Genomic DNA, 27,649 nt, shown 5'->3' on the forward strand with positions numbered 1-27,649 from the left:
CTTTGCCAGAGGCGGAATTGCCCCGCCCTTGCCGATCCTGGCTAAGTAATCTGCTGGGGTTTGCTCTCTGGAGCTTTTGTTCCCTGCAAGTTCTGTATAGCTTTGGAGGCCAAGAGTGAAAATGGCAGCCTCCCAATCTCCAACCGGAGGAGCCGAGAACTTGGGGCCCTGCTCCTCAGTTAGCCCCCAGAGAAAAGCAGTCAGTCACTCCCGTCTCCCCGGTCTCCGGCCGCACTCCGTGCTCACCCAACCTGTGACCGAGCGTTTCTGTCTCTGGCACCCAACTCGGTGTGGAGTCTCCAAACCCAGCAAATCCCTGTGGTGCGCTCCCATGCTGCTCTTCCCGGGGGAGGAAGGGGAGTCTTCCCGGATCTGCCGCTCGTTGGGTCCCTGCTGGAGGAGCAGTGGCCCGACTGTGCCATGGATCATGGTTTTTGGCAACCCCGAGCTCCGAGCCCACTCCTCGGCTCTGTCTGCAGCCGGCCTCCCCGCTCCTATACCTGGGAGCTCTGCTGCACTCGGGCACCCCCGGTCTTTCTGTGACCCCGAGGGTCCTGAGACCACACTGTCCCGCGAGGGTTCCACCCCCTGCTTAGCCACCGGAGTGACGTCCGTCAGCAGAGCAGACTTCTAAAAGTTCCGATTTTGTGCTCCGCGGCTCTATCACTTGCCAGAAGCGGCCGACGGAGCCCCCTCCCCCGCCGTCTGTCCTCCCGAATATCTCCTCGGATTCACTTCTCCGCACGTCCTACCTTCCAGAAAGTGGTCGCTTTTCTGTTCAGAGAGTTGCTGCTATTCTTTTCTTCGATCTCCTTTTGAATTCATAAGTGTTCAGAATGGTTTGATCCCTATCCAGCTGAATTCCTGGGACCAGACGAAATCCAGGTCTCCTACTCTTCCGCCATCTTGCTCCCTGCTAGTTCTTACTCTTGATGGTTTGTTTTCATGTATGTGTGTTTCCAATAAGCTGCCCTTTTATCTTTGAACTTTGTGTTAATTCTTTAAGGGTAAAGGTAGATTCCTGCTGAGGGAATTTTCACTAACTTATGCAACAGACCATTGGATACTTTCAATCCAGGATCAAAATATACACAATTCTCACTCCGTGCATTTTTGAACCTTAGGTATGTTATGTAACTAACTTCAGTATACTAATCTGTTTTAGATTGGCTTGTGGTTATTAACTGTCTTTAGGAGAAATTGGTTTTTTTTGCAATTCAAGCCATAGTTTGAGACAGGCAGTTTACCTGTTGGTGGTGATGGTGGTGATGGTGGAGTAGTTCTAGTTTACCCTTACATTGAGGGTATAGTCTTTTGGGGATGATTTTTATTAGACTCTCTGCCTTGGGTAGTTTTGGGCCTTATCTGTAACCGTTCTCCTGGGAGATTATGAATGTGTAAGGTTATTTGGTGGGACAAATGGTCCCTAGGGTAAAAGCCAGTTTCATTTTTCAACTTCTGGATCTCCACCTGCCCTGGGATTTAGGCCAGATTTACTTACTTTCATGCTAACTCATAAATGCATTTATGAACATATTTTAATATTTCATTATTTGTAGTTTATAGCAAGAAGATCAGAAAGAGTACTTCATTAGTCATTCTGCTGTAAATGAAAATTTAAAATACCTTTTTTTTTAAGTTCTAAAATCTTAATGTTTGGAGTGTTCTAATTGTAGTGTAGTCTGTATAAACCACGTTTACAAGTTATCGTTGTCATTTAGCCATTGAATACCAATAATTTATCTTTCTACCACATGCTGCTGATTCCCAGTGAAGAAGATGGATGGGAGGTGTGGAGCAGTAGTACTTCTAAAAGCAAGACCTAAGTAAATACCCTTCTTTCAGATTCTGTATTGCTTAATGTTCCTTTAAGAGGGTGTATGATATAGTCCCCTCTGAATTCAGAGTGGAGTACATGACGAGGAAGGCATGGGCTTGTATGACCAGGCTAGTTTTGATGTCTGAACTGCTTATGCAAGAATTGGTTTTCATTCATATATTTTCCAAGTAGAGGAAGTTTCAGCATTTAATTTTATATATACCACCCCATTTTGAATTGCAGTCAACGCATGTGATTGGAGAATAATAAAGGATAAATAAGTCCAGATATGTAAATCCTCTGTCAGTGTTTGGAAATTAGTATTGGCTTTGTTTTTAACAGTTTAAATAATTGTGATGTTGAATAAGTGGTAACTTACATGTGTTTAATTATGTATTATTACCAATAAAATATCAAGGTTTCCTTCTTTGGAGGGGCCAAAATATCAAAAGGAATAAAAGTTGTAATAATCCTGCCTGGAAGCCTTTGTTGCAAGAGAATTTTGGAAATTATATTTCTAAAATGATACATGTATTTCGAACATAAAGATTTTTAAATTTTTTTAACTAGGTTCAGAACTTCTGGAAATCTTATAATCACCCGTGAGATTGATGTGGCAAAAAATCAGTCTTCTTGGTTCATCAACAAAAAATCTACAACCCAGAAAGTAGTAGAAGAACAAGTTGCAGCCTTAAACATTCAAGTGGGCAATCTTTGCCAATTTCTACCTCAGGTATGAGAGAATTAAATGTACACACGGGAGAATTTTGTGTGTTTCCTCTTCATACCATAGAAGAATGTAAATATTTTTCAAGGGACATTGTAATGGAGGCTATTTAAAGTAAGCCTCATAATGCTAATACTTTCTAACAGTCCTTTGTAAAAGGTAGCAGCTCATCTCCTAATCTTATTATAGTAATTTGGAAGATTTCAATTAATAAAAAGTTGGAAGTCTAAACTACAGAAAATGGTTAAGGAAATAAAATTATATTGTTTTTAGGTAGAGTGACTTGCGTGGCCATGTGCTACAATTTGTAGGCGCTTAAAATTTTGTTAATGAACAACTTCTTACTCGTGTTTTTGTATAAAATACTTGATACACTAAAACTCTTAAATCTATAGGTGTGCATTCTAAAACTTTGTTATACTTTAAGTTTAGTAAAAATATGCTGAAAATGCACATTAAATGTTAAAATTCTTTGAGTGCTGTCTAGTGACTGAATTATAGTTCATTTTTTTCAATTCAGAAACAGTGACTTGATTACGTATGTCCAAATTCAAGAAAAGTTTAAAATTTGAAAGCATTGTTAGCTGATGCCTGATATCTCCAGAAGTAGATGTTAAAAATATCCTTTTTCTTAACTTCTAACATTCCAGCTGATGTGTGGTAGTTAATGATCATTTCAATCCAGGGAACTGTTTTTTCTTTTATCCCCAAGCTATTTATTATATGTCTATAAACACTTTACCCTAGAAATACTGACCTAGAAAATTTTAAAAGGGTCTCAGAAAGATGACAGTTCATACTCTTAGTTTATCTTTATCGTTTTAGGGAATAATATATGAAGGACAGAGTTTATATATATTGTACATCTTACAGTTTTTTTCTTTTCAGTGAGTTTCATCTTAACACGTGTGATCACTGAGTGAAATATGTTTTGAAGATATTTATGAATGGTAATAGTTGTGGAGTGCCTCGGTGGCTCAGTCAGTTGTGTCAGATTCTTGGTCTTTGCTCAGGTCATGATGTCAGGGTCATGAGATCAAGCCCGGTGTCAGGCTCTTTGCTGAGTGCAGAGTTTGTTTACGTTTCTCTGTCACTCTCCCTCCTCCCCATGCTCTCTGTCTCTTTCTCTCTCTCACTCTCTAAACAAATAAATCTTTAAAAAAAATGATAATAGTTGCTGATATTTAAGTTTTATGCTCTAGGATAAAGTTGGAGAATTTGCTAAACTGAGTAAAATTGAACTCCTTGAAGCTACTGAGAAGTCCATTGGTCCTCCAGAAATGCACAGATACCATTGTGAACTCAAAAACTTCAGGGAGAAAGAAAAACAACTAGAGGTATTTATAAACAGACAACTCATTTTTATGTTCCTCACTGGTTTCCATCTTTCACAGTGTGGTAGAGTGAATAGTAGCTCTGATTCAAGTGACTTCATATATTTATGATTTTGTTTTCTCACCTAGGGTTGTATTGCTGACATTAATTAAACTAAGTCACAGTAAATCAGAATTGGGTTTGAAAAAAGTTTGAAAAATTTGACTATCATTTCATCAAATACATGTTATTAATTGAATTTCTAAGGAACCACTGATAATATTTTAAAGTATTTATTTCTCTCAGGAAGTTTCAGTAGTTATTCTTTCAGCATTTCTTAAACACCTGCCATGTGCCAGGACGGTACAAGGCTTTGGGTAATAGAGCAGTTACCCTGTAGATTTTGATGTAGTGTCTCTGTTGAACAATTCTCATATTTTTTCAGTTGCAGGAGAGTTGACTTTGTAAGAGAGCTTTGTGTTTAGTTGCACTATTGTTTTTTATGTTCACCTTTAATAAACATACACATTAAAATGTTATTTTATAGCATATCATTTGAAAAGGTGTTTTGTTTAATGAATCATTTTCCATGTCCCAGCCACTAACATAAATTCAGTAAATTCTCATAAGATATCTTATAAACAAATGCTTTCTCTTAAATTGTAACTGTCCATAGTTAATAATAAGCGTATTATTATAATTTAATATTTATTAGTGACCAAAGGAGTAGTAATTACTTTATACTGCTCTAGATACTCTGTCGGTCTTTTTACCCTTTCCCCAGTGGAAGTCTGATACAGTAGTCCCCCATTATTCACGCTTTTAGTTACCTGCCATTTCAGTTACCCACAGTCACCTGCAGTCCAGAAGCAGATGATCCTCCTGGCGTACGGTCACAAGGTCAACAATAGTCTGACGTTATGTCACAGTGCCTCACTTCATCTCATCACATGGCATTTTATTATCCCACATCATCACTAGAAGAGGGGTGGCAACTGTACGATAATATATTTTGAGAGAGAGGCCACATTCACATAACTTTTATGACCATTTATTGTTATAATTATTCTCTTTTGTTCTTATTAGTCTCTTACTGTGTCAGATATACAAATTAAGCTTTATCATAGGTATGCATGTTTAGGTAAAAGCAGTATATATATATAGGGCTTGGCACTAAGTGGTTTCAGGCATCCTCTAGTGGTTTGGGACTATATTCCCCACAAATAAGGCGAGGGACTACTATACTCGATCTGAAACACTCTGAAATTAGTGCTCTCCTCTGAAGGAATGCAAACACATACCCTACCAGGTTCTGAGTACATCTTTGCATTTGTTAACTTGCAGTCTAAAGGCCAGGTTTTAACTTCCTTCATCTCATTTCTAAGTCCTTAAGCCATGGGTGTTCATAATGTACTAATCGTAATAATACTACTTTCATTAGTATATCACATTAACAGCTTTTGTTGAACTTGCACTTTAAGTACGTTGCTTCTACCCTTGAGGTGAGTAGGGCAGATCCGTGTCTTGTCTTTGGCAGGAAGAGGCTAGGCTCAGAGATGTGGTGGGGCTTCCTCACAGTCACACAATTAATAAATTAATTAAAAAATACCAGAACTCAGGTATGCATGTTGTACAGTTCTTAAGAACTGTGAAATTCTTCATTGTGAAATTTTGCTAGCATTGTACATTTTCATCATTATAGAGTTTGACCTGTTGTCTTTTCAGTTAAACTAATCGTTAAATATTTGTTTTAGACCTCATGCAAAGAGAAAACTGAGTATCTAGAGAAAATGATTCAGAGGAATGAAAGATATAAACAAGATGTGGAGAGGTTCTATGAACGTAAGCGACATTTAGATTTGATTGAGATGCTTGAAGCTAAAAGGCCGTGGGTGGTAAGTCTTAATTATTAGAGGCAAAAATGGTGATGCTTTAACTAGCAGAAAGGCTATAAAGAAGGCACTAATTGCTCTGTATTCAAATCAGGTGCTTTGTTCATTTTTGCCTTATATATCATAATAAAATTGGTGTTATGATACAGCTGTGTACTGTTACTCTTACTGTGTAACAAATAACAGTTGATTGTGCTCTTAATTCTTCCAGGTATGAGTCCTCAACAGATAGTTTGTTTTATAAGATATCAATGATCTAAATATGTTTACATACAAAAATTAAATCTTTGAGTGTCCTCAGGTCACACAGAATTTACTTGGCATGTACCACTGATAAGTTCAGGTACAGATGTAGCTGAAAGCTGTGGACTATAATTCTTTCCTCCTGCTTCCTTGGTTTATTGAGGCTACTCTTTCCTTTTAATCGCTCTGCAGTGTATAGTTATTAGTTATGATCACAGTTTGAGCTGAAGAGTCCATTCGCTCAGTGCATCTCTTCATGATGGGCAGAACAGAATAAGGAAGTTTTGTGTTTGTACCAGGGTTAGGATGGAGGTAATTGTTAATAGAACATGTGGCTGTATTTGTGGCCTTTCTCCACCACCCCTTCACCCTACCCTGTCCCATCAGTCCATAATTCTTAAACTTTTTGCTTTTCAGCTTGTTTTGACTACATTTTCCTATGCCCATTATTCTCTTAACCTACTTTATCTTTCTCCTTTAATAAAGTCTTTTGGTTTATCCTTTTCTTTCTGAGATTGATTTCAATCTTTTTTCATTGTTTTTTAATTTATTCTAATGTTTGTAATCTTTTCTTCGTCCCACTCATTCTCACTATATGCTCTCTGAGCACTCTTTTGTTTTCTAGCAAATATTTATTAAGTCTTGTGACATGACAGGCATCATTTTTACCCGCATTTTTGTTCTCCTTTTGACCCATTTTTCCTTTGTTTTGTTTTTGCATTTTTACTTTTCATAACTGAGTTTCTTTTATTTATACATTCTCATATCCCCTTCTTTATTGAGAGACTAGAGGAAAACCTTAGTAGCAATTACTGTGTAAGTTTCAGAACCATAGAAGTTGGAGTCCAGCCTAGTGATAGAGGTAAATACTGAGTATCAAGGTTCTTGATAAGTCATTGTGGTATTCACTATTTAAGTTGTTTCAGAGGGTAAATTTTATATTAGTAGACCTGCCAAAAGGATATCAAAACAGTCTTTTCATAGATTTGGTTTCTGTCTGCACCTTGATTTTAGGAGATGTGTTAGTTTAAGCTAGTAGTACATTAACTTTTCTTTCTTGAATTAATTGGAAGGAATATGAAAATGTTCGTCAGGAGTATGAAGAAGTAAAACTAGCTCGAGACCGAGTGAAGGAAGAGGTGAGAAAACTTAAAGAAGGGCAGATCCCTATGACCCGTCGAATTGAAGAAATTGAGAGGCAGCGTCACATTTTGGAGGCTCGAATCAAAGAGAAGGTACTTTTCTGGCTCTGCTTAGGATTTTCTGTGTTTTAGCAAGTACAGAACCTACTCTGCAGGTTTTCTAAGTTATTTTGTGCATTCACTTGTAGTTTTCATTCCTTTTTTGACTCAATTCTACCACCATAGGGCTTTCAGGGTCCTAATCGTCACTTTTTGCAGGTTGCTACTTAATAGGAATTCCAGCATACAAAAGAGAAAACTGAAATGTGATTTTTTTTTTTTTTTTTTTATAACCCCCCAAAGATTTTATTTATTTGAGAGAGAGCGAGCGAGCATGAGTCGGGGGCAGAGACAGGGAGAGGGAGAAGCAGACTCCCTTCTGAGCAGGGTGCCCGATGTGGGGCTCGATCCCAGGAACCTGACATCATGACCTGAGCCGAAGGCAGATGCTTAACCAGCTGAGCCACCCAGCCGCCCTGAAATGTGATTATGTTTTAATGATAAGAGGATTCAGAGTAGTATTCCTGGAAACATTGAATTTCTTTTGTGAATTTATCATTGAAAGCCTGATGTTTCTTAGAATAAATAGTATAATGGCATATGGAATATTCCATTTATTAAAAAAATTATATAAAAATTTTAAACTTAAAAAAATTTTTATGGTCATGGCTTTTGACCTTTAGGGAGATTTGGGGAGTCCCAAGATTTTGAGAACAGTTTGAACTATGGACCCTGCTATCCTAATAGGATGGTGTCTAGGATCAGATGAAATATCACAAGATAATAAATGTGAAGGGATAAAGAAACATGTATGCATCCTGCTATGGCTATTTTTAATATCAATGAATAAGCTTTTATAGATTTGCAGGTAAGTTCGTATTTTTGTTGATAACTATAAATTTGGTATGAAAGAAATGAAAAGCATAAGTGGGTTAACTTGATATTTGGATGGGTGGGACCACATAATTTGCTTGCTTGAGATTTTAACTAAATTCCCCTCCTTCTGGTTCAATTTTACAGGCAACAGATATCAAGGAGACTTCTCAAAAATGCAAACAAAAGCAAGATATTATAGAAAGGAAAGATAAACAGGTAGGATTTTGTATTGAAATTTTTACTATGCTAATTTAACCTAACTTCTGTGTTCAGGTCTGAATTGTGGGACAACTTTTTGTTTGGAAATTGTCTAAGGTCCTGCTCAGTAGAACAGTTGCACAGATGATAATGAGGAAAAATTCTCAAAACTACTCCTAGTAGATAGGCACTGTGATCTTTGTAACTGAGTGGCTATAGTTTAACAGGGTGATGGTAAAATTGGATTTAGTTATCTCAGTAGCAGAAGTTAAATTTTAAGAGATTTATTCTGTTGATGTTAAGAGTAGGACGTTAAAAAGCTGATTACAAATTCTTTATGCATAGGTGGGGCTTGATGGCAAAATCATTTTAAGATGGCTGTGCAAGAAAGTAGACTTCTTAGCTAAGAGATCCCCAACAGTATGTGGGGTTTTGTTCTTCAGAACCATTCAGAAACTAAAGTTTGAATTACCTGTGTTAGGGATAGACGCATAACTTGAAACATTCCCGGTGGTTGAAACACTTCGTTCATCTTCCCGTTTTCAACCTCACCCCTTTTTCTGTGCCTTTATCTTCAGATCCCAGGTGCCTCTCATTTAATTTCTCCAGAGAATAAACCTCAAATTTCCGTGGCAGAGGCTAGGCCATCAGTGCCGAGTGCTCAGGGTGTCTGTGTGGATGGGGTGCAGGAGCAGCCAGGTAGGAGGTGTAGGGCAGGGCAGTCCTGTTGTGTATCTTTTATACTTGACATCTCTTGAGTTTTTGAGAGGCTCTGGCATTGGTTTTTTGTTTTGAAAGGGTCCTCCTTTCTTTCCCTTTTCTCTCATCGTCTTTCACACTGTGGGTCCTATAATAGGGTACTAAATTAGTTGTCCCTCTGCTGTCTTTCCTCTTCTGAATGCTGTTGAGGTCTCCAGTCGCTGACGTCTCCTCCCTTGTTCCCTCTGTCCTCGTGGGAGTGAACCCTTTGTACTCCATTTCTAATACTTAGAGTTTAGGAGGGAAGAGGCATAAAGATTTCATCTTTAAAACCCTAAGCAGGAATACAGGTTAATAACATGTGTAACACTGAATCATCTTTATGTTTCTGTCGCACATCGTACTTGATATTTTAATACATTACTGGATTCAACTAGAAAATCTTCTATTTAAAGTTTTTTGCACCATGTGAGATTGGCCTAAAATTTTATTTTGTTTCATCCTTAACTGGTTTTTTGGTGTCATGCTGACTTGTTATGTAGTTTAATACTACTTGGACTAGTATTTTCTATTTTTGCCTTAGCATATTTACCAGGGCTTGCACTTTCATAAGTTATGTCACTTTTAACTTTTATTAACTTTTAATAAATACATTTCAGGGCATAAATATTTTTATTTATCTGGTTATCACTTGGCTGCATCTCGTGTGTTGATAAGTGCTTTTATTGCTTTTCTGATTAAGATTTCATATTGTCAGTTTTTAACATTTTCATTCATTTAAGGTTGTACAGGAGTAATTACTGTTTTAATTTCTTTGGATAATGGAATTTCAAAACCTGAATGTAGAGTTCTACTTCTGTTCCTTTATGGTTAATAAATGTGGACTTTATGACTTTATTTTAGATATTTTGAGATCTCTTTGGACTTTTATATTTGGTTTTGTACATGTTCTGTATGTATTCAAAAAGAATGTATATTTAGTCTATATGTATGAGTATATATAATTATGTATATGCTAGAACAGGTTTACTATACTTATGCAAATGTTTCACTTACTTTTTTACCTACCCAGTTTATCCATTTTTAAAGTGACCTTTTGCTGTGAGATTTGTCTATTTTTCCTAATAATTATATTTTTGCTTCCTAGGTTTTAAAGCTCTATTGTTTTGTTATTTCTGCATCATGTTTTGATTTATCTGCTGTGAGAATTACGTACTGGGTTTTGTTCTGCAGTTTTTGTCATTGTGGTGTCATGACATGTCATCAGGAAGGGAATTTCACCACGTCCATTCATGGTGGTTTTCTACTCACTGTGCTTTTAGTTTGATTCCTCCTGCCTGCTCTCCTTTCTCCTCTTTTCTGTTGCTGTTGATAAAGGTTTTATTCCATTTTTTCCCCTAAAGTTACATATTCTAAGCCTATTCTGTTGACTACTCTTAAAGTTTAAGTAACATGTATTTTTTTTAAGTAAGCATTTTTATTCTTCCATTTAGTTCAGATACTTTCTCTTCCTCTACTCCATATCTGTACCTTCAGAAATTTTACTTGTCATTTATTTAAAATGTTTTTTTACGGTCTGTGCTTATTTAGACTTAATATGTTTTATTGATCATCTTATTTGTTTTATCACACTTCTGCCTCTTAGGAGGTAGACTTTTTTTTTTTCTTGCTGGATATTTTCTGTGGGTGTTGTAGAGACACTCTTTGGGTGATGAATTTCCTGAGTGCTTGTATGTTGGAAAATATATTTTTTTTGCACTCATTCTGGAATATTAATATTGCAGAATTTTAAATTATAAATTCTATTTTTTCTCAACACTTTGACAGTCTTCCCTCTGTGTCCCGTGAGGTCCAGTATTGTTCCTGAGAAGTAGCAGATATGAGAGCTACGCAGAGACCGTATTAGACCCTCAAAGAAAAAGAAAGGAAATTGAATTTGATTCTAAATGCAGTGAGAAATGGAGAAGGCTTTCGAAGTTTTTAAGCTGGAGAAGAATAGTATTTCATATGCTTTAAAAGCACTCAGGATTGCCTTATGGAGAGGGGACTGTATGGGACAAAAATAAAAGCAGAGGGTTCCGTTACAAGGCTGCTAAAGTAGGTGAGGCAAGTGAGGATGCTGGCTTCTCCTCATAGGGTAGCAGTGGACACGCAAATTTAGAAAACTGAACCACAAAATTTGCTCGGAATAGATTGAAGAATTGAATTGTGGAAGAATCGAGGATCCCATCTCATCTTTTGACTTCACAATTGGAGGGATAAGTGGTACCTTTTACTGAAACGAGGATTGCCGGGAGAGGGGAAATGAAGAGTTCTATTTGACTATATAAAATTTCATCCTTTTGCTTTAAACCTGTATCTTTTTTTTTTTTTTTTTTTGAGAGAGAGAGAATGAGAGACAGAGAGCATGAGGGGGAGGAGGGTCAGAGGGAGAAGCAGACTCCTTGCCGAGCAGGGAGCCCGATGCGGGACTCGATCCCGGGACTCCAGGATCATGACCTGAGCCGAAGGCAGTCGCTCAACCAACTGAGCCACCCAGGCGCCCTAAACCTGTATCTTTGAATCTAAAATGTGTTTCTTGTGGATCATGGGTTTTCTTTTTTTTTTATTGAAGTAAATATTAACATAAAACATTACATTAGTTACAAATGTACAACACTGATTCATAAATCTGTGCACTACTCATTGCTTACCGTGATAAGTGTAGTCACTGTATTATCATACAGTGTTTTTCCAATATTATTGACTGTTTTCCTTATGTTGTACTTTTCATTTCCATGGTTTATTTTATAATTGGAAGTTTTTATCTCTTAATCACCTTATTTCACCCATCCCCCCACCCACTTCCCCTTTGGCAACCAGCAGTTTTTGTACTTGAGTCTATACGCACGCGCACACACACACACACACACACGGACACCATTATATACATACACATGCACACACACCACATCTTGTTTATACATTTACAGATGGACACTTAAGGTTGCTTTCCTGCTCAGCCTATTGTAAATAATACTATAATAAACATAGGGTGCATATATATTTTGAAACTGGTGTTTCCGTTTTCTTCAGGTAAATACACAGTAGTGGAATTACTGGATCTTACACTATTTCTGTTGTTTAAGTTTTTGAGGCACCTGTATACTGTTGTCCACAGTGGTTGCACCAACTTGTATTCCCAACAACAGTGCACAGTGGTTCCCCTTTCTCTACATCATTGCCAACACTTGTTATTGTCTTTTTGATACTAGCCTTTGTGACTAGTATAAAGTAATTGCTCCTTGTGGTTTTAATTTACATTTTCCTTATGATGAGTGATGTTGAGTATCTTTTTTCTAAAAGACTTTATTTTATTAGAGAGCAGGGGGAGAGGCAGAGGCAGAGGGAGGGAATCTCTAGCAAACTCAGTGCTGAGCACGGAGCCCGATGTTGGGCTCTATCTCACGACCCTGAGATCATGACCTGAGCTGAAATCAAGAGTTGGATCCTTGGGGCGCCTGGGTGGCTCAGTCGTTAAGCGTCTGCCTTCGGCTCAGGTCATGATCCCAGGGTCCTGGGATTGAGCCCCGCATCGGGCTCCCTGCTCCGCAGGAAGCCTGCTTCTCCCTCTCCCACTCCCCCTGCTCGTGTTCCCTCTCTCGCTGTGTCTCTCTCTGTCAAATAAATAAATAAAATCTTTAAAAAAAAAAAAAAAGAGTTGGATCCTTAACTGAGCCATCCAGGCGCCCTGAGCATCTTTTTATGTTTCTGTTGGCCATCTGTATATCTGCTTTGGAAAAAAGTCTGTTCAGATTTTCTGCCCATGTTTTAATTGGGTTGAGTTTTTTTTGTTTGTTTTTTTGGGGGGTTTTTTGTTTTTTTGTTATTGAGTTACATAAGATCTTTATTTTGGATATTAACCTCTTATCGGATGTATCATTTGCAGATGTCTTCTCTTATTCACTAGGTTGCCTTTTTGTTTGTTGATGGCTTCCTTCACTGTGCAAAAGCTTTTTATTTTGGTGTACCAGTAGTTGTATTTGGTACACCAGTAGGCCCAATAGTTTATCTTTTGCTTTTGTTTTTCCTTGCCTGAGGAGACATGGCCATAAATATGTTGCTAAGGGCAATGTCAAAGAGATTATTGCCTATGTTATCTTGTAGGAGTTATATGGTATTCAGTTCTCACATTTAGATCTTTAATCCATTTTTAGTGTATTTTTGTGCATGGTGTAAGAAAGTGGTCCAGTTTCATTCTTTTGCATGTAGCTATGAAGTTTTTCAGCATTTATTGAAAAGATTGGGTTTTTTTTTCCTTTTGTATATTATTGTTTCCTTTGTTGTAGATTGACCATAAAGGTGTGGGTTTATTTCCAGGCTCTCTCTACTGTTCCATTGATCTATGTGCCTGTTTTTCAACTGGTACCATACTATTTTTTTTTTTAAAGATTTTATTTATTTATTTGAGAGAATGAGAGACAGAGAGCACGAGAGGGAAGAGGGTCAGAGGGAGAAGCAGACCCCCCGCCGAGCAGGGAGCCCAATGCGGGACTCGATCCAGGGACTCCAGGATCATGACCTGAGCCGAAGGCGGTCGCTTAACCAACTGAGCCACCCAGGCACCTGGTACCCTACTATTTTGATTACTATAGCTTTGGAGTATACCCTGAAATCTGGGATTGAGATACCTCCAGCTTTGTTCTTTTCAAAATTTCTTTGACTATTTAAGATCTTTTGTGTTTCCATACAAATTTTAGGATTCTTTGTTCTGTGAAAAATGCTCTTTATTTATTTTTTATTTTTTGCTCTTGATATTTTGATAAGGATTGCATTGAATCTCTAGGTTGTTCGGGATAGTTTAAACATTTTAATGGTATTCTTCCATGAGTGTGGTATATCTTCCCATTTGTTTGTGTCACTTGGTTTCTTCCATCGATGTCTTATAGTTTTCAGAGTATAAGGCTTTTACCTCCTTGGTTAAATTTATTCCTAGGTATTTTATATTTTGGGGGTGCAGTAATAGATGGGATTGTTTTCTTTATTATTAGTGTGTAGAAATGCAACAGATTTCTTTGTATTAATTTTGTATCTTGCAACTTTACTGAATTCACTTATCAGTTATAACAGTTTTTTTGGTGGAGACTTCAGGGCTTTTTATATGTAGTATACCATCTGCAAATAGTGACAGTTTTCCTCCTTTTACCAGTTTGGATGTCTTTTATTTTTCTTCTCTGATTGCTGCAGCTAGGACTTTCAGTATTACGTTGAATAAAAGTGATGGTGGATGTCCTTTTCTTGTTCTTAATCCTAGAGGAAAAGCTTTCAGTTTTTCATCATTGAGTATGATGTTAGATGTGGGCTTTTCATACATAGCTTTTATTATGTAGAGGTAGGTTTCTCTCTAAACATGAATGGATGTTGTATTTTGTCAAATGCTTTTTCTGCACGTATTGAGATGGTGATATGATTTTTATCCTTCCTTTTGTTAATATGTATCACATTGATTTGTGAATATTGAACCACCCTTGCACCCCTGGAATAAGTTGCACTTGGTCATGGTGAAGGAGTCTTTGAATGTACTGTTGAATTTGGATTGTTAATACTTTGCTGAGGATTTTGCATCTTATATTCATCAGATACTGGCCTGTAGTTTTTTGTTTGTTGGTTGGTAGTCTTTTTGTCTGGTTTTGGTATTCTTGTAATGCTGTAGAATGAATTTGGAAGTTTTCTTTCCTTTTCCAGTTTTTGGAATAGTTTGAGAAGAATAGGTATTTACCTTTTTTTAAATGTTTGGTACAATTCACCTGTGAAACCATCTTGTCCTGGACTTGTTTTCTGGGAGAATTTTGAGTAGATTACTACTGGATTCATTACTAGATTTTGGTCTGTTTAAATTTTTTGTTTCTTCCTGATTCAGTTTTGGGAGATTATATGTTTCTAGGAATTTATCCATTTCTTTTAGATTGTCCAATTTGTTTGGCCTATAATTTTTCATAATATTTCTTATTTCTGTAGTGTCAGTTATTTCTTTTCCTTCATTTCAGATTGTATCTGAGTCCTCCCTTTTTTTTTCTTGATGAGTCTGACTAAAGGTTTATCAACTTTTTTATTGTTTCAAAGAACCAGCTCTTGGTTTCTTTTTTCTTTTAGTCCATATTTCATTTATTTATGCTTTAATCTTTATTAAATTTCCTTCCTTCAGCTAGCTTTAGGCTTGCTTTGCTCTTTTTCTTGTTCCTTTGAGTGTAAGGTTAGCACTTGTTTGAGATTTTCCTTGTGGAGATAGGCCAGTGTTGCTATGAAATTCCCTCTTAGAACTGCTTTTACTGCGTCCCAGAGATTTTGGCTCATTGTGTTTTCATTTGCATTTGTCTCCCATATATTTTTTTTTTAATCTTCTTTAATATCTTGTTTAACCCATTCATTGTTAAATAGCATTTTGTTTAGCCTCCATGTATTAATGTTCTTTCCAGATTTTTCTTGTAATTGATTTCTAGTTTTATATCATTGTGGTCAGAAAAAGTGCTTGATATGATTTCAGTCTTCTTAAATTTGTTGAGACATGTTTTGTGGCCTAACATCTCTTTTCTGGAGAATGTTCCATGTGCACTTGAAAAGAATGTGTTTTCTGTTTTGGGATAATGTTTTGTGTATATTTGTTAGATCTATCTAATCTAAGTAATCAAAGCCACTGTTTCTTTGTTGATTTTTTTTTTTTTTTGGTCTGGATGATCTATCCATTGATGTAAGTGGGGTGTTGAAGTCCTCTATTATTGTATTGTCAATTTCTCACTTTGTTAATATTTATGAAATAATTTAGGTGCTCCTATGTTGGGTGCATACATATTTACAATTGTTATATCTTGTTGGACTGATCACTTTATCATTATGTAGTGCTCTTCTTTGGCTCTTGCTTCAGTCTGTTTTATTGTCTATTTTATCTTACATTCTTTTGCTACCCTTGATTATTTTTTTCCCTGCTTCATTTGCATGGGTTACCTTTTTCCATCCCTTCACTTCAGTCCATGTGTCTTGAGGTCCAGGTGAGTCTCTTGAAGGCAGCATATATATGGGTCTTGGTGGTGGTTTTTTTTTTTTTAATCCATTTAGTCATTCTGTGTCTTGATTGGGGCATTTAATCCATTTACATTTGAAGTAATTACTGATAGGTATGTACTTACTGCCATTTTGTTTATTTTCTTTTTTTGGGGGTTTTTTTTTTTTTACTTTCAGGTTATCTTTTTTATTAACATATAATGTATTATTTGTTTCAGGGGTACAAGTCTGTGACTCTTCAGTCTTACACAATTCACAGCTTCTTTTTGTAGCTCTTCTGTTCATTTCTTTTGCTCTTACCCTGTGGTTGAAAGCTTTCTTTAGTGTTATGCCTGTATTCCTTTCTGGGTTATTTTGTGTCCATTTTAGGTTTTTGATTTGTGGTTACCATGGGCTCATATATAACAGCTTATGTCTGTAGCAGTCTATATTAAGTTGATAGTTGCTTAAGCTTGAGCACATTCTAAAATCACTGCATTTTTACTTCCCCTCCACATTTTATGGATATGATGTCATGCTTTACATCTTTTTGTTTTGTGTATCCCTGACAAGGTTTTGTAGGTATAATTGATTTTACTTCTGTGTTTTAAAAACTGGCTTTAAAAGTGACTGATCTACTACCTTTAGTATATGTTTGCTTTTACCTGTGAGACTTTTTTCCTTTAATAATTTTCTTCTAATTATGGCCTTATCTTTGCACTGAAAGAGCTTCCTTTAAATTTAATGGTGAACTCATTTAACTTGTTTGGGAAACTCTCTCTCCTTCTATTCTAAATGATAACCTTGCTGGGTAGAGTATTCTTGGTTGTAGGTCTTGTCTTTTCAGCACTTTGACTATATCGGTGACACTCCCTTTTAGCCTGCCAAGTTTTCTGCTGAAAAATGAGCTGATAGCCTTACAGGGTTTCTCTGGTGTGTAACTGTTGTTTCTTGCTCCTTTAAAAATTCTCTCATAAAAATTAATTATTATGTATCTTGGTGTAGTCCTCCTTGGGTTCATCTTGTTTCCTAACCCAGATTAGGAAATTTTTCAGCTAGTATTTTTTAAAATAAGTTTTCTGCCCCCTTCTCTCTCTCTCCTCTTTCTGTGACCCCTATAATGTGAATGTTACTATGCTTGATGATGTTGCTGAGTTCCCTTTAATCTATTCTCATTTTTTTAGTATTTCTCTTTTTGATATTCAGCTTGATTGCTTTCTATTACCCTGTCCCCCAGATCACTGATACATTCTTCTGTGTCTTCTAATCTGCTGTTAATTCTCTTAGTGTATTTTTTTTATTTCATTATTAAATTCTCTGATTCTTATATTTTCTATCTTTGTTGAAGTTCTCATTGAGATCATCCACTCTTATGTCCCAATTTCTATGACCATTATTTTGAATTCTTTATTAGGTACATTGCTTATCTCCATTTCACTTAGCTCTTTTACTGTGATTTTTGTCTTGTTCTTCCATTTGGGACATATTACTGTCTCATTTTGCCTGACTCTGTGTTTCTCTGTATTAGGTGGGTAGCTATATCTCCTAGTTGTTAAAGTCATGGCCTTGTGTAGAAGAGGTCCTATGGTACCGTATAGCACTTGCCCTCTCTGGTCTCCAGAGGTGCCCTCTGTGTGGGCTGCATATACCCCACTTTTGTGGCTGAGCCACTGTTGCCTTCAGCCTAGCCGACTGCCATGACCCCCATTACATGCTGTGGGTGCACTAGGCAGGGTTTGGTCTCTGTGCTGTTGAGAGGCCTGAGGTTGCCTCAGGCTTGTTGGTAGGCAGGGCTGGCCATCAGCCTAGGAGTCTCCTGTTAGCCTCTGCCGTGGTTGCAGGAGCATCAAAGGGCACAGCTTGCTCCCTGCACAGCCAGCTAAGAGTCTGGGCTGCTGGAATTGCGGGTGTGCCAGTGTGTGGGGTTATCTCCCCCCGCCTCCCCAGGCAGGAATCACTTTGGCACCAGTACCTGCTTGGGCAGCCTCCAGGGTGGGGTGAGGCAGGAGCAGTGGTTTGGATGGGTCCGTCCTCGGGGGAATGCTTGGATGGAGCACATACTGCTAGCAGGATAGATGGGGGAGAGTGTTGGCGCTGGCTTCTGCAAGTGTCCGGCTATGTAAGCTGGTGGAGTAGAAAAGAAGTGGCATCTGCCAGCACTTTTGTTCCTGGAGAAATCTGAAGATCGCTGTCCCTTCACACATTCTAAGATTAGTCAGTAAATCCCCTTCACTTATACCCCAGGTGCTTTTCAGACAGCTACTTCTGTGCTGTGTCTTACACAGAGTTACTTGTTTTGCCGAGTCTTTAAGGGCAGCAGCTGAGTTTCCTATTCCCCTCTGGCTCTTTCAGATTTAAGTCCCACTGATTTTTCAAGCCTCATGTTACAGGGATTCGTCTTCCCAGTGCAGGCCCCTGCTGCCAGGTTTTCCTGGTGTGGGGTCTGATCCTCTAATTTCTCCATGTTTGTAGTGTCCTACCCATTTGTGGTTACTGCCTCCAGGGCTTTACTTTCCAGTAGTGTCTCTGTCCTTCCTATCCTTTTCTGCGTGGCCTCCTCTTCACAGTTGACTGTGGAGGATCTGTTCTGCCAGTCTTTAGATTGTTTCCAGGGTTACTTGTATAGTTGTACCTGTTACCTTGTTGTGTCCATGGGAGGAGATGAACTCCGGATCCATCTTCTGTATCCATTTTTCCTCTCCCTGCCTTTAAATTGGAGTGTTTAATCCATTTACATTTGATGTGATTCCTGGCGAAGGTAGCATTTACGTGAGCCATTTTGCTAATTTATTGTCACTGCGTCGTAGGAGTTTTTTTTTCCTCTAGTTCTCTATTATTACTTTATGTTAAATATTTTCTGTTGTACCATTTTAATTACCTTGTTTCTTTCCTTTTTTTTAAGGTTTTATTTTTATTTATTTGACAGAGCGAGAGCAGGAACACAAGCAGGGGGAGTGGGAGAGGGAGAAGCAGACTCCCCGTGGAGCACGGAGCCTAATGCGGGGCTCGATCCCAGGACTCTGGGATCATGACCTAAGCCGAAGGCAGACGCTTAACTGTATTTTTTGAGCTATTTTCTTAGTAGCTGCCTTTAGAATAACAATATCTTAATTTATAACAATCTGGTTCATATACCAAATTAATTTCAGTAGTGTGCAAAATTTTGCCCCTACATAGTTCCATTCCATTCCTCCCTCCTTTATGCTGTTGTTGTCATACAAATTGTATTTTAATTATTATAAGCCTGTCAGCACAGCTTTTATAATTATTTCTTCATATAGTTTTGTTTTTGTAACAATGTTTGATTTTCTGACCCCAACCAAGTGTCTTACAATTCAATTCAATTCTGATACTAACTGCCTGGAATTAGGGCAGATTAAGGGCTTGGTCCCACAGGACAGCCCTTGCTTCATACATAAGTCTCAAGGACACAGGCTGCCTGCACTTCTGCCTAACTTGGCTTCAAATTCAGGGGTTCCCGCAGCCCCTCTTCAGGTTTGGTATTTGCTACATCAACTCATAGAACTCAGGAAAATATTATACTTAACAGTTGCCGGTTTATTATAAAGGATGCAACTCCGTAACATCCATATGGAAGAGCTGCATAAGACAAAGTATGGGGATAGAGTGTTCAGAGCTTTCATTCCCTCTTCTGGGTGCATCACCTTCCCAGAATGTTGACCTGTTCATCAAGTCAGAAGCTCCAGAACCTTATCATCTTAGGATTTTTTTTATTAAAGTTTCATTATGTATGCATGATTGATTAAATTTTTTGGCCATTGGTAAATGAACTCAATCTCCAGTTCTTTCCCCCTCCTTGAGGTCAGGGGGTGGGGTTGAAAGTTTCAGCCCTCTAATCCATGTGGTTGATTCTTCTGGCAACCAGTCTCCATTCTGAAGCTATCTAGGGGGCCCTTCCAAGAGTCCTCTTATTAGCATAAAATCAGGCATGGTCCAAAGTGCTTGGGTGCTTGGTATGCAAAACAAAAGATGTTCCTGTCACTCAGGAAATTCCAAGGGTTTTTAGAACTCCAAGCCAGGGACTAGGGACTAAGAAAATAAATATTTTTTATTAATACCATAACAGTTGTCTTTTAAGTCAGATAAGAGAAAAAAAGTTACAAACAACAGATAAAATTTTACTATTTTTTGTATTAACTGTGTAGTTATCTTTACTGGTTCTCTTTATTTCTTTGTATAGATTCAAGTTACTGTCTAGTGTCCTTTCATTTTGGCATGAAAGACTTCAGGATTTCTTGTAGGGTATGTCTGCTAATGACGAATTCTCTCAGTTCTTGTTTATCTGGCAATGTCTTAAGTTATACTTTGTTTTTGAAGGATAGTTTTATTGGATAGAGAATTCTTATTCTTTTTTTTTTTTCCCCCCTAGCACTTTGAATATGATGTTCCACTGCTTTCTAGTTCCCTGGTTTCTGATGAGAAGTCAGCTTTTAATCTTATTGGGGATCCCTTGTACATGATGAGTTAACTTTTTTCTTCCAGCGTTTTTTCAGCAGTTAACTATTATGTTTTTCAATGTGACTCTTCCTTAAGTTTATCCTACTGGGAAGTTATTTAGCTTCTGGGCCATGCAGATTAATGTTTTAGATCCAAGCTGGGAAGTTTGGGGTTATTAATTTCCTCAAATATTCATTCTGCCTCTTTCTCTTTTCTTCTTCTGACACTCCTGTTCTGCATAGTTTGATATACAATGGTATACTTTGATATACCTTTTAATCACTTTTTTATTTTCATCATACTAGATAATCTCAAGTGACCGATCTTCAGGTTTCCTTTGTTTTGCCTGTTCAAATCTCTTTAGCCTCACTAGTGAATCTTTTATTTCAGTTATTGTACTTTTCAACTCCAAAATTTCTAGTTGGCTCTTTTTTATACTTTTCTTCCTCTGTTGATACTCTCTATTCAATGAGACATTGTTCGCTTCCTTTCCTTTAGTTCTTTAGACATGGTTTCTTTAGTTGATTTAGTTCTTCAGTTGATTTAGTTCTTTAGTTGATTGAACATTTTTAAAATAACTGTTTTAAAGTCTTTACTTTGTAAGTCTATTTCTGGGCTTCCTCCGGGATATTTTCTATTGACTGCTTTTTTTCCAGTGTGTGACCCATACTTTGTTTTTGTTGAAAGTGTTGTAATTTTTGTTGAAACTGGCAGTTGAAGTAGCATGATGTAGCAACTTTGAAATCAGTTGTCCTTCCCTCCCCAGGCTTGTTGTTGCTGTTTGTTTAGTTACTTTCCTAACTAATTCTTTGAAATTTGTATTTTTTGTTGTATGTCACTACTGAAGTCTCTGCTGAGTTTGTACTGGTCAGATATTTCCTTAAATGACTGTAACCAGGATATCTCCCTGTCTTTGTTGAGGGTCTCTTCATGCATGTTGGGTCACACCTTCAACACACAGCAGGGTAGTGTTTTAGTATACTGTGTACCAAGATTCAGTAAGTGCTCTCTGAATTGTTGCAAGCTTTGGTTAATATCCAATGCTAGTTTACAGCTCTGTTTTGGGTTTTACTTTCTCTTTGCGCATAGCCTCAAGGAGAAACATTCTTTGTGTGCCCTTAGCCTCTGTGAGAGCTTAAGGCCTCTTCCAGTCTTGAGCATGTGCACAGTCCTAGGCATACATACTGTCTACTCATACATGTAGCCTTCTGGATTCCCCAGAAGTTTCCCAAGTCTCCTACGGGGTATCTCATTCTCCAGCTTAAGTTTTTTTGGTTAGCTTATTGTTTGCCACAACTGTTATTCCTCATGAAACAGCAGTGGTACTAAACACTTGCCACTGATTGTTTTTAACAAATGCCTTCAGGGTAAAGGCTGCAAGCTGTGGAGTCATGTCAAATAAAGATAGGCCTTGTGGTAAGGTTTTCCAGGAAGTGCAGATAGATCAGATAATGGTAGTTTTCTGAGAATGAGAACCTGAAACCTTTTTAACTTTGTTCTGACCTCTCCAGTGTTACTATGTTGCTGATTTCACTGTGATTGTGGGCTGTTGATTTTCAAGGCTGCCATGGAACTGGGGAAGGGAATGGGGACATGTTCAGAATTCCACAGGGTTTGCTGTTTTTAACCAAGATTCAGGCATTTTTCTTGAATAAACAGTCTCTAGGTAATTATAAACCTTTGATTAAATTTCAAAGTTCCAAAAAAGTTAATTTTGACAGTTTTTGTCAGTGTTTTCATTGCTTTTATGGAGGAGAGGATTTTCATAGTTTGATTTTGCCATTCCTGATGACATCCAAATATTTTCTATATCTACAGAAAATTGTTGCTGGGATTTTAATAGGAATTGCATTAAACGAGTGTATCAGTTTGGGGAGAATTGAAATCTTTACTGTGTTGAGTCTTCCAATCTTTGAACACGGTATGTCTTCATTTATTTAGATATTTGATTTCTTCGGTGAGCGTTTTGTAGTTTTCAGTATTCATGTCATCTATGTTTTGTGAGATTAGACCCAAGAGATTCTTTTCTCTCCCTCTCTCTTTTTAAAGAAATAGAGACCTTGGGATTTTCTGTATAGGCAAGCATGTCATCTACAAATGGAGACAGCTTTATTTTTTCTTTTCTGATTTATATGCCTTTTATTTCTTTTCTTGCCTTACTGTGCTGCCTAGAACTACCAGCACTGTGTTGAATAAGAATGGCAAGAGTGGACATTCTTATCTTGTTCCTGATCTTAAGAGGAAAGCAACTGGTTTTTTACCATTAAGTATATTGTTAGCTGTAGGTTTTGTATAGATGTTTTTTTAATCAAGTTTGGGAAGTTTCACTCTATTCCCATGTTTCTGAGAGTATTTATCATTGAGTGTTGGATTTTCTTAAGTGCTTTTTTTTTTTTTTTTGCATCTATCAATATGATAGTGTCCATGTTCATCTTTAGCTTGTTAATATGATGCATTACATTGTTTTTGTTTGTTTGTTTTACCATCAAGTAATCTTACATCCCTGAAAATACTTCTTGGTTGTGGTATATAAATATACTTTTATATGTTGTTGAATTCTGTTAATAAAGGATTTTTGTGTCTATTTGAGGGAAATTGTTCTATAGTTTTTGTACTGTCTGTCTGCTTTTGGTGTCAGAGTACCAACTAGCTTTATAGAATGAATTGGGAAGTGTTCCCTCCTCTTCAATTTTTTTTTTTTTTTTTTTTTTTTTTTGGAAGAGAATGTGTAGAATTGGTGTTAATTTTTCTTCAAACCTTCCGAATAATTCTCAAATGACACTATCTGGGTTTTTGAGATTTCTTTTTTGGGGAGTTTTAAAATTACGAATTTTAATAGAGAGCTATTCAAATAATCTATTTCATATTTAAGGAGTTGTGGTAGCTACTGTTTTTTGAGGAATTGGTCCATTGTGTCTTAAGTTTTCAAATTGTGTGCATAAATTTTCTTACTATCCTTTTGATGTTTGTAGTGATACAATGATAACCCTGTTTCATTCTTGATGTTGGTAATTTCTGTCTTTTTTGGGATTGGGGGGCAACCTTTCTAGAGGTTTGTTAATTTTATTGCTTTTTTTCAAAGAACTAGCTGTTTGTTTCGTAGATTTTTCTGTTTTTCCCTTTTCAGTTTTATTGATGTCTGTTCATATCTTTATCATTTCCTTTTTTTCTGCTTGATGTGGGTTTATTTTGCTCTTTTTCTGGGTTCTTGAGGTGGAATCTCAGATTATTGAGACTTTTCCTCTTGTGTATATACTTAATGCTATAAACTTTGTTCTCATCACTGCTTTAGCTGTGTCCACCAATTTTGATAGGTTGTATTTTTATTTTTGTTTAATGAATTTTTTTCCCTTGAGACCACAGTTTATCTTCTCACCAATTGATGGACATTAAGGTTATTTCTGGTTTGGGGCTATTACCAGTAAACTGCCATGAGTATTCTTGTACAGGTTTCTGTATAAATATGTGCTTTCATTTTTCTTTGATAATTTCCTAGGAGTAGAATATCTTAGGTATACAATTCACTTTTGAAGGAATTGACAAGCTCTTTTCCGAAATGACTGTTAATTTATTGTGGTTGTAATTGATAAAGTTGACTTTTGATGGCTTGGAATTTTTTTTAAAATAGGTCCTTCAGCATAAGTAATTAGAGAAACACTGCTTGGAGTAGCCTTAGTTAGATTTAGGTAGCTTTATTTCCAGTGTCGGTGTCATGGTTTCTAGATCCATGGCTTTATTCCATCTCCGTTCGCTTTTCGGTTTATGGCACATACATCCTGAAGTAGATGCCTAAGAAATAAGAAAAAGAGTAAAAGGTCTGAATCCTTGCATTTTTGGAAACCTCTTATTCTATATTCAAATTTTATAGACAACTTAGCTAGAACTAGCCAGAAAAGAATTCTAGATCAAAGATAATGGCTCTTTGGAACTTTGTCCCCCTGTGTGTTAGCATCAAACAGTGCTGCTCAGAAAGCTGAGGTCTCTCTCTCTCCATTTCTTCAAGAGTGCTGTTGTTCACCATGCTGGCTTGTTGGGGTGTGTATATGTCCATGAGTGTATTTGTGTGTATTTTGGTCTCTGGAATTTGGGGGGGCTTTTTTTTTTTAACCATAGGTGCTGTGAAATTATAAAGTAGTGAGATTATGTATGTCTTATTATGTATGTATAAACCAGTTATTCACTAATTCATTGTGTTGAGTTTTTATACTCTGATTTCTTCTCCTCTCTCTTATGAGATATAAAATCTCCTGGATTATGTCTCTAGCCCTTTCTTCTCTGAGATACTCTGTTTCTTTGTATTTTTGTTCTATCTCTAAGAAATTATTTGCATTCCACATTATTTATAGACCAGTTACAGAGGAGTTTCCCCATATTTAAAAAGATGGAATAATGGCACTCACTTCATGGGGTTGTTGTAAGAGCCGAATGGGTGACTATATGAAAAGGACTCTAACAGTAACAGCTATGTAAATGCTAGAAAGGATATTGTGCAGGAGATTTGCTTCACACATCTGCTTCACACGCACAAACTTTCCTTACATTGTACAAGGTAAAATGGAGTGAGTACAGGTGGAAATAGGGTGATAGGTTTTAAAGCAGGAATAGTACTCTGTTCATAGTACTGATTTTAACTATATGCTATTAATGAAGTATGAGACAAAGTCCTTAGCTGAGTGAGTAGAGGGCCTGCAGCAATAAAGGACTGAGGAAGGGTGGAGGCCAAGATGTGAACTCCTTTTAGAATGAGCACACGTATTTATTAGAGAAATGTCATAGGTTTTTCTAGTAGTTTTGAGTTCCTATTTAAATTTTGTGGTCATAAATTCAAAGTGAGATGTGTATTTGGAGAGTTACGTCAGCTGCTTGGGTACAGATACATAGAAGGTATATAGTTAGGTTCAATAGAGACTGTGCTTTTTTTCCTGGCTGATGTGACATAGGAATGGTGGAGGGTCAAGAGTCTTTCCAAAGGAGTGGTTCTTGTGCTGAGTTGTAGAACCTCAACAGGTTAAAAAAAAAAGAAAGAAATGAAGGGGATGATGGATTGTGAAAAGATAGAGCAGGGTCACTGGATTGCAGGACTCTATGGAGTCAATAGTTTGGATACCATAGTAAGTAAAATGGAAGTAAAGGGGACTGGCAGAATAGAATTGTAGAAATGGTTTTCAGGTGTACGATTTTTGGTGCTTTACATGATCTGAAGTATAACCGTAGGAGAAGGTAGCTGAGGAGGGGTTTAGGAAAAGATGGTTAAAGTTGAAGTCCAGGAACACAGAGGCCAAAGAGTTAGATTGTGAAGGACTTCAGCATATGGAGAGAGAAACAGTGAGTGGCATGCTAAAATTATCAATGAATGGAGGAAGGATATTGAGGAGGTATTAACACAGCAACAGAGATAATGGGTGGTAAAACCTGATAGCACAGCCTTCAAGGGACATTAAGTGGGGCTCAGTTAATGGAGGAAATAGTACAGTAGGGATTAATGAGGATTAACAGCCTCCCCACCTCTGAGTTCTGAAGCTGTCTGAAGGATTGTGGCAAGAGGTCACCTTAGAGAGGATACTAGAGAGAAGTGTCTTTCAGGAATAGCCAACTGTCAGAACAAGAGAGAACATTCATGGAAACTGAAGATGATGGGTGATCTAGGAGTTTGGACCTATGATGTCTGAGCTAAAACCAGAATATGATGGGATTAGTCATGGAAGTGTCTTGGGTGAGAGCTGCTCATGAATTAGAGTTCAGAAAACTTACCTGGAAGGATAGGGACGACTGGGCTCCTAGTTTTTCAAGTCAGACCTTCTAGTCGTACAGATTTCTTCAGTAGCGCAGTGATTTTTGGTAGCTTGGTGGGTCTCTGTTTTGCTGGGAGTACAAAGGTTTTGTTTGCTAAATTTCTTGTCCCTTTTTCATGGAGCTGGACTTCTTCATGTGTTTGGTGTTTTGTTTTTGTTTTTTTAAGATTTTTTATGTATTTATTTGAGAGAGAGCACAAGTAGGGGGAGCGGCAGAGAGAGGGAGAAGCAGGCTCCTTGCTGAGCAGGGAGCCCGATGCGGGGCTCGATCCCGGGACCCCGGGTCATGACTTGAGCCAAAGGCAGATGCTTAATGACTGAGCGACCCAGGCTCTGGTGATTCTTAATTCTATATCTGTTTATTCCCTTTGCCTTGGACTTCATGGGTTTCCTGGCTGGACACTGTGGCTTCTTGTCTCTTTCCTTCTTTTAGGTCCATTGAACATTGTCAGCTTTCAATCACAGATACGTATTTTAACTTTTTAAATAATTCTTTCTTCTGCATGTTTGGTATAGGAGATAGGATTTTGGATATTTCAGTTCATTTTCTTGACACTGTCAAAGTTAAATTTTTAGAAAGGAAAAATTGATATCAACCCAAATGTCCAACAGTAGGGAATGGGACAAAATGTGTTATATCCATATAACCAGACATTTAGATAACAAAATTTTATTTTGCTAAGGACATGGGAGAAATGAGAAACTGCTCTCAATACATTTTAGTGATGCCATAAAACATATGTTCTATAGAAAGATATAAGTAGGTATTAAAATGTAAAGGTTTAAGGATATTAAGATTATAAATGATTATTAAAAGTGAGTGTACTTTCCATATTTTCTATAATGAATTTGGTCCTACTTTGATAATGGGGAGGGTGGAAGGGTAAGTAAATAGGACTTGGAATGAAAGCAAGTTAACAAATTATGTGATTTGTGTTAACAGTACAAAATTCTATTTTTGTAAAAAAATAGGGTTGTATAATGTGTATTTTTGTGTATGTATGTGTATCTTAAAGTCTTAACTCTTAGGTAGACTTTATAAGGTTTTGATAAAAATCCACTGGCATCTTATATGGGGTTTTTAAAAAATAATTTACCTTGAATATGTCAACAAATCTAAACATATAGTTGGATTAATCTCAAAATATTAATTTCAAGTATTAGTAATTCTGTTGAAAGAAAATAGTTTCAGGGGCACCTGGGTGGCTCAGTCAGTTAAGCATCTGCCTTTGGCTCAGGTCGTAATCCCAGGGTCCTGGGGATTGATCCCCATGTCAGGCTCCCTGCTCAGCGGGGAGTCTGCTTCTCCCTCTCTCTCTCCCCCTGCTCATGGGCGCACTCTCTCTCTCTCTCTCTCTCTCTTGCTCACTCTTTCTCTCAAATAAATAAAATCCAAAAAAAAAAAAAAATTTCAGTTTAAAGTTAAGAGACCT

At 37.2% G+C, this 27,649-nt stretch overlaps 1 protein-coding gene and 1 long non-coding RNA gene across 5 annotated transcripts in view; one reads left to right on the forward strand and one right to left on the reverse strand.

Moving 5' to 3' along the window:
- The window catches only part of SMC5 (structural maintenance of chromosomes 5), a 95,875-nt gene that overhangs the window by 23,270 nt on the left and 44,956 nt on the right, over nucleotides 1-27,649 (forward strand). For all 4 annotated transcript variants that reach the window (XM_064579358.1, XM_045882237.3, XM_064579359.1 and 1 more), the window contains exons 4-8: nucleotides 2,390-2,552; nucleotides 3,749-3,883; nucleotides 5,615-5,755; nucleotides 7,069-7,230; nucleotides 8,197-8,268. In XM_064579358.1, the coding sequence (XP_064435428.1) occupies nucleotides 2,390-2,552; nucleotides 3,749-3,883; nucleotides 5,615-5,755; nucleotides 7,069-7,230; nucleotides 8,197-8,268 (673 nt within the window). The remainder of the gene's footprint in view (nucleotides 1-2,389; nucleotides 2,553-3,748; nucleotides 3,884-5,614; nucleotides 5,756-7,068; nucleotides 7,231-8,196; nucleotides 8,269-27,649) is intronic.
- Nucleotides 16,002-26,925, reverse strand: LOC135362698 (uncharacterized). Its single transcript, XR_010407670.1, has 2 exons — nucleotides 26,176-26,925; nucleotides 16,002-24,213 (listed from the first exon to the last, which is right to left on the reverse strand). It is a non-coding gene; the product is annotated as an uncharacterized LOC135362698 (long non-coding RNA).

The sequence above is a fragment of the Mirounga angustirostris genome, unplaced genomic scaffold (assembly GCF_029215605.1).
Source record: "Mirounga angustirostris isolate CCGP_5_RB_7025 unplaced genomic scaffold, mMirAng1.0.hap1 SCAF_15, whole genome shotgun sequence".
Classification (NCBI taxonomy): Eukaryota; Metazoa; Chordata; class Mammalia; order Carnivora; family Phocidae; genus Mirounga; species Mirounga angustirostris.